This window comes from Pagrus pagrus, assembly GCF_965226575.1.
Source record: "Pagrus pagrus genome assembly, chromosome: 12".
Classification (NCBI taxonomy): Eukaryota; Metazoa; Chordata; class Actinopteri; order Spariformes; family Sparidae; genus Pagrus; species Pagrus pagrus.
In genome coordinates, this window is record NC_140196.1 from 14,902,702 (window position 1) to 14,915,198 (window position 12,497).

The 12,497-nt window shown below is 43.6% G+C and overlaps 1 protein-coding gene across 3 annotated transcripts in view; it reads right to left on the bottom strand.

The window, feature by feature from the left end:
• The window catches only part of skila (SKI-like proto-oncogene a), a 35,674-nt gene extending 29,920 nt beyond the window's left edge, over positions 1-5,754 (bottom strand). Inside the window, exons 1-2 of one of the 3 annotated variants that reach the window (XM_084369094.1) lie at positions 5,457-5,754; positions 1,939-3,218 (exon numbers count right to left, since the gene is read on the bottom strand). In XM_084369094.1, the coding sequence (XP_084225220.1) occupies positions 1,939-3,060 (1,122 nt within the window). In that variant the 5' untranslated portion in view covers positions 3,061-3,218; positions 5,457-5,754. The other 2 variants (XM_084369096.1, XM_084369095.1) reach the window with 2 other exon arrangements.
• Between the last annotated feature and the right edge of the window lie 6,743 nt (positions 5,755-12,497).

Below are 12,497 nucleotides of genomic sequence, written 5' to 3' on the forward strand. Positions count from 1 at the left end.
TGCCGCTGTCGACACAAACCTAGTTGTTTTCACTTCCACAATTAATTTGTCGACGCCATTTCAGATCAAGCCGAACCCTCACAAAATAACAGAAAAAAGTCCAACTGAATGATTGCTGCTAGACAGTAGCTGGAAGATATAAAAAAGAAAAACAACAACAACAAAAAGGAAAAAAACACAGACTGAGAAATCACCTCACAGAGAGACGACAGCACCTGAAACTGTGGTGAGACAGAGGCTCCAGAGAGCCTTGCAAAGTGTGAGACAGAGAGAGACGAAGATGTGTCATACTAGCCTCCGGTTAGCAGCTCATTACACACACGGATGCTGGAAATGTCTCACACATAACACACACACACAATAAACACAGTAGGGCACATCATCCACCTTGAACGTATGTTTTTGTATATGTGTGTTGCGTCTGTGGTCTGTGTATGTTGCTGTTTGTCGAGCATGTTTCCTCTGTGGTATTAAAACGTCTCTGCCTTTGAGAAAGAATGTCTCTGTCTTCCAAGATGCATACCTCAAACTGAGGCAGAGGAAGAGAAGGAGGACAGTTGGGAAGAGGCGAGTCAGGAATGCGGTCAGGACACTAGACGAGACAGAAGACGGTATTTCCGGCACATTCACACACCAAGCTAACCAGACAGGAAAAGTAAGGCATCTCTTCAGCTCAGGTACACAAACAAAACAAAATCTGTGTCTGTTATTGTACACGCACTATAAATATACACAGCAGCCTCTCAGTTAACCTGCTACCTGCTTTACGACTATCACAAATCAATCATGCCAGCAAAGGTTGTGGTTGAGCCCCTTTCTGGTCAAAAGCGGATTATTTTTCAGTGTCTTTTGTTGTTTACTTGACTGAAAATCACTCCAAACTGGTGGATTTGAGTGTGAACAATCCACAACAAACACACAAAAGAACAACCCCACCTTTACCCACCAAACAATACAAAGAGGGCAGCCCACTGTGGTCAGAGGGAGGTCATGAGACATAAACCAGTCAATGGCAGGGAAACAATCTAGAGCTTTTCCCCCCACTGAATGCTGACTTTTCAATAGGCTTGTTGCCCTTGTGGCTTAGATTGTGCATTGACATGATTTTTTTTTTTTTTTTTTTTTTACACAGCAAGAATAAAAAGAATCAGAAAAATCATTTGGAAGACTCTGCAGCATTCTGGCTTTCAGCGATAACTCCTGGTTATGCAATGAAGCCATTTCACTGTCAGGTTTCTCTGGAGGTGAAAGGGTCACTAATGATGAACATCTATATATTTTCTTATTTCAAAAGCTAACTGTATTTTGTCCTAGTTCCTGGGCAAGTCTTGACATGATTTATATAGTAATTCTTTAAGAGAAGCCACATAAGCCTAAGATGTCTTTAGTTTTGGATTTAACTGGATTTCATTCCCATTTTCTTAAATTGTGCAGAAATGTGCAAAAACACTAATTCCAGTTACCCTGAGCAAACTATAATGTTTTATTTTACAGTAACTGCTGACATATAGTTTTAATACACGAGTTTAAGAGGCTCTTCCTGTACCTCCTATATAGGCCTTTTGTTCGGTGACATTCCCAGTGACCTCCAGGTGACCTGAGGGGACAAATGATGCACTTCCCCTTCAGCTGTGGCCAGCTGGCCTAACCTCGTCTGATCAGACCTGGCCGGGCAGATGTCACCACCTGTCCCAGGCCTCTCTCACACATACTAGGTCAACGCTGGTTTAAGAGAACACCAGCAGTAAGGCAGTCTGACCGAGCCTGCTGAGCACAGAATACAGACACACAGAGGGACCAACTAGCCAGCCAGTTCAGGAGACTTTAAAAGCCCATCATCAAGTTTTAATTGGCTTCCTTACCAGAATGATGATGAATGACTGTTTTTATGACATGCAATAAAGCAAAGACACCAGTATCATTCAGAAGTGCACTTACTTTGTCTAGCGACCGCTTGAGCTTGTAATGGAACTTCTCTTTGACTTCGTCCAGGAGCTGCTTGAGCTTTGGCTCCTCAAGCGTGCCTTGGTACTTCCTGGCAAGCTGCAGGTAGCAGGGCCACTTGGCTGAGTCAAAGCCCCAGTGGCAGGTCCTCTTATCAGGTGACTTGTGTGAATGCATGACAAACTTCTGTGGTGAAAAGAGCAACTGGCACTCAATGCACTGGATGCAGGGAGCCTCGGGCTGGGTGTAGAACTGGGGCACAAAGAGACCATGGCACTTCCCCAGACACTGGTGCTCCACCTGGAAGCTGGCTTCGCTCTCCTTCAGCAGGCCCTGGGTTGACAGCTTACCACTGGGGTCGGCGGGCAAGGCTGCCCCGGGACGCAGGAGAGCATTGCACAACCGTTGTGCATCCGTCAGTGTAATGAGGCCACAGGAAGGTGCGTTGAATGGCAGAATGCCCAGCACCTTGAGGATGTGCAGCTGCTCAGCGTCACAACGTGAGCAGTAGACGTAGAGTTCATCGCACACAGTGTTGATCTGCTGCAGCGAGAAATCGCGGAGCACAGAGTTGAGCACCTGGGGCAGGCAAAGTCGCTTCTCTCCCCCGACAACAAAGCAGGAGATGGACTCTCCTTCCAGCAGCGAGTGGGTGAGTTCAGTGGAGCTGTCACAGGGAACCAGCAGGGGGCCCCCTCCCAGAACAGGAGGTGAGGGCAAGGGGGGCATGCCGGCCGGGGAATGCTCGTGGCCGGTGCGGGCTGAGAAAGCAGCTGGGCCCCCGAGGGAGCTCTGGCTGCTGAGAGTGAACTGGGCCAGTGTGTGTTTAAGCCCAGGGCTCAGGTCCAGGGCTTTAGCAGAGCCCACCACGTGCAGTTCAGCCCGGCCCTCCACATCCATGTCAGAGTCATGACACAGATCCTCGATTTGCTCCCTCTTCACCCTGGGAGTTTTGGGGGAGGAATCCAGACTGCGACGCTTCAAGTTGATCTCCGCTATCACTCGCTTCTTGATGGGCGCATCCTCCAGTCGCTCTCTGTACAGCCGTTTCATGTTGCCCTTGAATGAGGTCAAGTCTTTGAAAGGGTTTTTCAAACTGGTCTGGGTGCTGGCCATGTCTAAGCACTGGGTTATTGTCGTTTCTGTCTGCTGACTGAGTTCTTTTTGTCCTCTGAGTCTCTTTTCTCCTCAAGTCTTTTCAAATGACACAAATCTTCTGGTTGTTAGACACATGCATGATGGTCAGTGAAGTTTTCAATGTTCGGATCCGCTTCCTGCAGATGAAAAAACACACAGAAGAGGTGTAAAAAATCATTCAGTCACTATCTAAACTATAGCAAATCAATTTCTCTCCAGCAGAGGAATAAACAAACTGAAAATTATCTCATAAAATAATGTTGTGGGGCATGAAATATCCATAAGGAGTTTAAATGTTTTATGGCCGCTGTCCCGGCTGGGGGCTGAAGAGGTCAATGGCTGTTTGCATGGACCACTAAACCAAATGGCCATTACCATACTTCACACAAACACGAGGCTTTCTCAGCCCTTGTAATTGAACCCCACGGGAGATTTGCATCAAGGTTTTCACCAAAGCTTTTGAAACAAACTTTCCAGCACAGAGTGAGAATTTTAACAAGCCAAACCAGTTGACCAGACATGACAAGCCAGGCCAAATCCCCCCACCACCCTGCCCCTCTCCCATTACATTGTTAATGTGAGGCTGTTACAATGGTCAAAAACATTTCACTTAGCAAATGAAAGTCTCCTACCCAACCATACTGTGCCTTCCCCTAGGTCTGCTTACCCCACGCTGACCCCATCAACTCCATGAAAAACAATTGATAAAAGCGTTAACAGCAGTCGCCTCCTTCTCTCGGTCCTTTCACAGCGTGACATGCAGCAGTGTGGAAAGCGGTGTTTCCCCCTTTTTACTCGCAGGCTTTACTGCTTAAACCGACTGTAATAAGAAAACAACGCGTAGCTGGTTTCCCCAATTTAAAACGCAAGGAAGATGATAATGGCTACTGGTGCAATATGACAACTAGGGTGCACTTCAGCTTGAAAATTACACTTGATTCATGGATCTACACAAAAACGCACATTAGGGTTAAAGTGATCGCGGTGGATGGATTTGCATGCTTTTGCAAAAATTCAGCATCCCATCGTTTTTTTTTTTCCTTTCCACCGAGTGAAATGCTGCGGCGGTGCAAACCTCGAGCTCGATTCCGAAGCGGGTTGATGTTTGTGGGCGTTTAAATGGCAAATATCACCGTGGGCTGAATGGAGAAAAAAACACTGCAAAATCTAATCAGCGACCAATAATACATGAGGGGAGGCTTCTTCCTTTCCCAAGCCTACACGGGACCCCGGTTTGGCTGCAAAAAAAAAAAAACCTCCAACATGATCGGCTCATTTCTGTCAGAAAATCACCCGCAGTGGTCTTTCTCCAACAACCTCGGAAATGTTTCTTAATGTCACCCCCACACAGGGTATATCCTTTCGCTGCTGCAAGGACACCGCGCATAACACCGCTCCATCCCCAGCTATCCCCCTCCTCCACCACCACCACCACCTCCTCCTCTCCAGTCTGCAAACTGTACCTCGCCTCCTCCGCTGGCTCGCCACGACGGCACTGGTATGCAGACAGCGCTGATAATGACATTCACTGTCTACACTACAGTCTGGTCTGGGAAGGCACCGCGGTCCAGCTTTACGCACACACCGACTTCGAGAGGGCACGGCGGGGCTTACAACCGCGGCTCGCCCCCGCTGTGTCACACACGCACACACGTACAGGTAACGCTAATGTCCGATATAACGGTCAAATCGCGTGAAACGAGACATTAAATATCACGCATTTTGGCGTGACATTATTTTTTAATCCAAAAATAAGAGGATGTCTTCACAACAAACACGTACATGAAGCGAACACGTACCCAAAAAAAATGCGCATTCATCCAAATTTGAGACAAGCTTTCATGTCTTTGGTCGGGTAACGTTCAATACTAATTGTGCTAGCTAACGTTAGCTTCACAAGCTACACCCGAGCGTACCCCGGCGCAGCTCAACCAGCACATAGGGTTTATGAAGCAGGCTAACCCAGCTCTCAAGAGCACGGGCAGGCTAATGAGAGCCATAATAAATCGTGAGTGATAAACAGCAGTGTCCGCTGCGACAAATACGAGTGAAACACCGCCAAAATCAAGGCAGGCTAGCCCGACACAGTAACCGATAAGGCTGGCTAAAACAGAGAGCACCGACAGCGCTAACATCACAGCAGGCTAATCCCAGATAGAGAGCGATAAAGCAGGCTAAACCAGGTTAGCTTCGTCTCCCCCTTCCCCGTCGGCTGATCACAGGAATTCGAACTCAACCGTTAATCGTCACATGCCAGACTCCGTTAACAAAACAGCGAATTACACCCGCAACACCTCATTTCTTAAAAAAACAACAACGTCCATTTAAAAAATAAAAAGCTCCATCGTTTTTGGTTTAATAGCGTAAACACTTGCCTGGTCGCTGTGTGTCGGCCGTCCTCACTCGCCCGTGGTCTTCTCAGTACTGGAAAAGCCTGGCGGACCGTCAACAAGATGCAGCTAGAGGTTCCACTACAGCCCCGCAACGTCACACTGCACACGGGCTGAGAGGCGGAGACGTCACCCGGCTGACGGAAACTATGCGGGGGTGTCTCTCGTGTGTCTGTCTGTCTGTCTGCCTGTCTGTGGGTCTGTTTGTCTGTCTGTCTGTCTGTCTCGCACACGGCCGGGGAGAGATTTGTCTCCTCCGGCAGTAGTTAAAGCTGTGAGCAGAGAAGGGGAGATGGATGTCAACAGCAGGCGGGCAATGGATGCCAAAACTGGGGCCCGGGGACTTTAAGAGGTCCCTAAAAAGAACCAGCACTGCAGCAGCAGCAGCTCTTCTCTGCACATTTGTTTCTTATTTCAATACAAAAACTTTTGTCATTTTAATGACGATATTTGATTTTCAGTATTATTTTTTACTATAATATTTATTTGATTTTCAGTCATGGAATGTAATTAAGTACATCTACTCAAGTACTGTACTTGTACTTTAATGGTATTTCCATTTTCTGATACTTTATACTTCCACTCCACCATGTTTTTTGGGCAAATACACTACATTTATTCAACAACTTTGGTCACTAGTTACTTTACAGATTACATGCTGCATCAGAGCCAAAGTAGCACATTTTTAAATTTATTTTATCAATTGTCTTTTTTTAGTCATAGTCAGAGAAATCTGATCTGAGTCACATACATATGTATAACAATCTAGCAGTGTTGTAAGCAGAGATTCATTCCCATGTTCCTGCCTGTTTTTGGCTTGAATCTTGTTGTGGGTCAGTTTTATTGACATGGCCTCAGTTGACATTTGCTTGTATGAACGGACATGACAGCAGCTTTATCTCTCTCTTTGGCTTCCCATCAAGTTTGTGAAAATGAGAGGATACGAGAGGACAAACTCACCAGGCCAGAGGTGCCCAAACCTTTTCCCTTGGAGGGTCAAAACTAAAACTTAAGATTGTTTTGTATTGTTATGATGCCAAATTGGTAGTAGGATTAGGGGTGTGCCGGCATTGATTTAAGGAAAAACGATCCAGTATCATCAATTGAAGCGAAAACATCGATCCATATCATCTTCTTTTATGATACATCTTTATTTTGAAATTTGTTTCATCTCCTTATCAGTTATTAATGAGCCACAATTTAAGCAAATATTACAACGATTCTCCAAAGAATCGACACATCATCTCGCGATAAAACTGGTGATTTACAGAAGTAACTAGGATCCAAAGTTCCCTCAACTGACTGACTTCCTGCACAAATAAATACAAAATAATTAATAATAAGGGAGCTTGCAAAACAAAATAAAACGGCATAAACTGATTGTATTATTATTTTTTTTTTTCAGAATTAATTAAAACATTTTTTTCAGTAGAAATATCTGGCCGTCAGCCCAGTCATCAGGATAACATGTAAGCGGTTAACGTTTCTGTGAACCACAGATACATCCATACTAAAGTGTCATATGCTATGTACAGTATTGACATTTGTACAAAACATGTCATATCATGTTCACTTGAAATGTTCCTTACCTGATTGAATATCGTGAGGTGGAGATGATGGTGGTGGAGTTACAGTCGACAAGGCTGCCAAACCTGTGACCTCAGTTCGACTGCGTTTTTTCGCATTTTTAAGTGTGAAACTACCGGATGGACAAATTTTGAGCCGTGTTTGTGGTTTGTGGTGAGAAATAATCTTATCTGTAGTTTTGCAGAAATGTACTTTGCTAACATTTACTCTAACATTTAAAACCTTATGGCAGGTCGAATTTGGCCCGCAGGCCTCACTTTGGGCAGCCCTGGACTAGGCAAAAGGGTGGTTTCTTCTTCTTACACCACCACTCTCCACCCCCCTTTTTATGAACCTTTCCTCTGCAAAAGGTCAAGAGGTCATTCAGGCGGTCTATTGTCTCTCCAGTGATGGTGGGAGTTAATAAAAGCTGAGTATGAGGAGGTCAGGAATGAGATTTTATGAATTATGTATATCATTTGAAGGAGGTTGAATCCCTATAGCAGTCTACATGTAATACTGAATCTGAATATCCAGTCTAACTCTTTGCTGGAACCTTAATCTGAATGTTATCACGCTCTGTCGACATGCGCTGGCATTTCTCTCAGCTGGTGTACACCGCAGCCGACTGACTGACCCACAGTCTGATGTCACACGTCTGTGAGAGCAGAGAGGCTTGATAAAGCTTTGATAAACAACACCGTCGGCCTTTTCGCCGCAGCCTCTCTCTCCCCCCTCTCTCTCTCTCTCCCTCTCTCTCTCTCTCTCTCTCTCTCTCCGGCTCGCTCTCTGACAGCAAGGTCAGCAGTTGTATTATGAGAGCAGATGTGCGTACACCCTGTCCAGCCCCAGAGAACAACAAGAGGGACATTGATTTTCCTGTAATAACATCACTCTGTGTACTGCGGGGAGTAAATTAATCTCATATCTGCAATATTGTGACCAGCACTGATTGTTCATTAGGGGCAAAGCAAAAAGCATGAGGGATGAGGGATGAGGTATGAGGTAGTACTGTGGTTGGGGGAGCTGGGATCCACAGACCGACTGAGCACATTGATAAGCCTCTCCATTATCAGCTCTCTCTGTCTAACTGTTATTGGACTAAGTACTAAGTGGCCCCCCGGGGCAGACACCTCTCAGTCGTTTTCATACATCCTGTCTGGGATCAATGGGGAATATTGAAATATGTCCACCGAACAACTGAGTTGTTCAGTGGATGTGTCTGTAATTTGGGCTAATGTCTGAGGTCACACACCTTCACCGCAGAGTCTGAAGTGTCAGACAGTTTTGGGCGGCCGTTTCCTGCTCTCTGATGAGTGTGTGTCTGATTCGGTTTGTCAGATATCTGGAAGTGTAGTCATCATTCGTCCCTCATAATTCAAGAGTGTGTGAACAGGTGGTAGACAAAATGACGCAATGAGACGTGTGATGCAACCCACCAGTGATGGAGGTGGTATTCAGATCTGTTACAGAGAGCGTTTAACCAGTTATGAAACAGTCTTGTTTTAATACTGACCTACATAAGCAAACAAGACCACCAGCGAGCATATTGGCTGTTTCTGTATAATCATTATGGCTTTCTTAAAGACTTAGTTAAAGGTGCACTATGTAGTTTTTGGGAAGAAAAGAGAAAGATCATAGTGCCCCTTTAACAAATATTTTTTTGGTGAGGTGCTGAGGATGAGTTGATGAGTCTCACAGCCGCTCTGTAGTCTGGTGGTGCGGCATTAACCATCGTTATCTTATGTCCACAGTTCCTGTCGTCGTTTCAAATCAATTTGGCCGTATGGAGCCATTTTAAGAACTCTGGTGAAACCAGGATACTGAGGCGGGTAAACGCTTTCTCCTGGTTGATGATTTCAGACTGTTTTCGTGCCTCTCAGCACGACTATCTTTTGTGCCTGCAGCACGTTTCTTAGACTGATTGAAACACTGCATTTATAGACTGTGCCCATGTCAGAGGGAGGCTGGGAGTAAAGCCTAGGACTGTCACACCAGCATTTAGGGATTGCATCCAGTCTGTGGTTGGGTTTGGGCAACAAAAGCACCGGTTAAAGTGGTTCTGTGGAACTTCTGTGTTTGTGTTAGCGGACTCTATTCCTAAACCACCTTGTGTTAGCAGAAAGTAGAGAGAGGCTCAGAGACTTGAGAGCATAAAGTCCTTCCTTCCTTTGGACTGTCACAGAAAATCTAACCTGATTCCTTTACGAGGAAATCCTCAGTCCAGCAGCTTCAAACAACTTTGTCCACAGGCTTGTATAGAAACCCGAGAGAGACGAGGAAGGTCTCATTCTTCACGTCATGTTACAATCGGCTCACATATGGCCTATAAAAAAGTGATTAACACTGTACATACGCAAATTTGAGTCGTATTATTTTAATGTTTATACTCATTTTCACTTATTTTGTTTTTATCAGAACCCTTTTCATCTATTTAATCTAGATTTTTTACTGTAGTTATTATTATTATTATTATTATATTACACTCTATTTTATTAACTTTTCTAAATAAACTCTTTCATGCAATATTTCATTCTATCTTTTATTTTATTGCTTGTTTTTATCTTTAATTCTTTATCTTTTTATTAATATTCCATGTTTTTTCAGTCACTTGCAAAGCACTATGAATTGCATTTTGATTTGTTTGAAAGGTGCTATATAAATAAAGATTATTTATTTATATATTTCAGGTTGTGAAACTGTCACAAAATTGAATCTGCAGGATTGACTTTGGTTGAGTTTAGGGAAAGATGGTGATGTACACAAAAAGATTAAAGCTCTTTACCATTTCACAGACTGCTGTAATGCTGGGCTGACAAATGTTACGTGAAGAGTGTATGTTTTAAGATAGAGCTGAAAGAAATCTGTCCTTGTATACACCTGTAGTCAGCGCAAAAGAAGACAAAAGAACAAAAAAACAGCATCGACATCAAGCAGGGGATTTCCAAATGCTGCTATGTGACATTTAACACAACATCACGCTAACCTGCAGCTTTTATACCTGGAACTGTGATTGTTAATTCAAGATCTTTGTTCTTAAAGCTTTTATTTCATTTCTGTTATCACTTTAAGCTCCTAAAATGAGATCTTTCTCATATAAATCTCACTGGTTAACGTTTCATATTCAAACAAGTGTTGTAATCAATGTCCAACAGATGTTCCTCCATTTCTCTACTTGTACGCACTGTTCATTTCTATACAGTATGTAGGTGTTTCTGAAGTCACGGTCATGAAGCATCATCTCAAGTGTCTGCTATTGAAAGAAATGCTTTTATAACTCAAGATGCCTCCACTATGTCATTACAATCAGTGAGAAAGCACAGACCGACTTGAAGCTTACGAGGAAGGTGGTACAAGTGCATTTAAGTACAGAATCACAACACCTCATTATTTCACCATTACAGTCAAGAGCACTGGTATATGTGGTGTGATCGCGTGCACCCTAGATTGTAGTGTGGGTTTTGCTAAAGGGTTGCGTTTAGCACCAAGTATGATTCTTCTGCGTCTTAATTAATCCCTTCAGGGACGGAATAAAACACCCAACAAGATAAGAGCAATTAAAACAGGATGTTTTTCAGATCCTCCTTCGGTTTACATCATTAATTATACAAGGTTAGTGTTCCCTGTGTCTTCCACAAGGTGATGTGGAGCCACAGTGCCTGGGGAGGCGTACCCTCATTCTCCACCGGAGAGGGCACAGGAACAATGTCAAACACACCATCATGGGAGTACAGAATTATGCAAAGGCATTTATACTCGTCCTGCGCACGATGATGCTGTATTTGTCTCTTGCAGTCGTACAAGGGGGGTAATTTTCCACGAAATCTGGTTCAATTGAAACAATATATAACGGTTAAGTGGAGCGGGGTGTGAATTAAGCCTCACACAATGGGCTTCCATCCACCATTGTGCACCTTATTGCAGCACACAAATCAATTTGTTTTATTATTTCTGACACATCATCATCTCCACAACCCTTTCTTTGTCACCTCTCAGCGGTCAGCAGCGTGCGAGGGCAGAGGGGAGACCAATGGTGTCAATGACCTTTTGACCTCTCGGGACGCCGAGGGCCTCCTAAAAGCCAGCCGGGAGTCACATGACCAGCGGAGACGCAGCCAGCTGGAGTGGAAAAGCTGAAGCTTAACGACTCAAGCCTAATTCCCTTCGCTCCAGACGACCATGTGGGTCTGAGAGAGCTCAGGTCTGTCTCAGCTGTTGAACTGTCAAAGCCTGAAGGTACGAGTTTGTCCAGACAGGAATGTGTGTGCACGATCTCAACAGTGTACCATGTTCAGATCCACTTACAGGTGTTTTCAATAAGACAGTGAATATGGACAAACATTACCTGCTCAGCATCAGCATGATAGCATCTCTTTTTATAGCACTCAAAACCTGGCGCCAACATTACCCACAATGCAACTTACTGTAGCTGCTGAGTGAATATATGAATTTTTGAAGGCAATTTATCAGATCACATATTGCTTCCTCTGGAGCCACAAAAAGCTTTATATGACTTTTTTTTACTCTGCAGTACCTCAAGACCTGTAAACTCACTTTATGTGTCAAATTGGTGGAGTAACCCTTCAACAGAACAAATTATTTTTGTTATAAAAACATGGCACCCCATTATTTTTCCTTCTTTGGCAAACAGGAAACACACTTAACAGAATCTCCACAACTAAGTTTCAGTTTTGTTCAAAGGTATCTTGTCTGTTTTCATTCATATCATTTCCATTCAGGTTTTTTTTGTCATTGTCTGCCCACAATAAATGGAAAATAACCACTTTCTCACCATAAAAAGTTGTTAGTCTTCATATCAGAGGAAGTCCAGAAAACTTAATTCAAGCCAAGGAAATCTAAATAGCATTAAAAAAAATTTGAGCACATTACTTTTTTAGGTCATATAGTCCTTTATTCCTGAACTGTAGGACTTTTAGATGAGCAATGTGCTCTTTTTGTTCTCAAAATACAAGCCTGTTTTGCGCCAACTGTAAATATATGGCTTTAAAGTACATTTAAAAGTCATGTAGCCCTTTGTTAACTGCTGTTCCTTGTATCCAGTATCTGTTTATATACCCATAAAAAGTTGCATAGTTCACCTTTAAACAGGCACGATTCGACATCACGCTTGCATAATGTGACAGGACTTGCAAGAGACAGATTACAATAGGAATCATTAAAAGTGGTCTCTCTAGAATGTAAAGGTTCGTAAACATCAGTCAGAACTTTATAATAAACAATTGCTTAATAAATGATTGTTAAATCATTTCACTGTTAACAGGCAATAGCTATTAACAAAACTTTAATTACCATTCATTAATAATGGTTATTATAGTGTTGCCTTATTTTCCTAAACAAACCTCCTCCGCTGCCCCAGCAGACTTTATACGGCATACTTATGTGTATAACTGACGGAGTGCCCCTTTAAATGAATGACAGACTCACACTGACACAAGCACA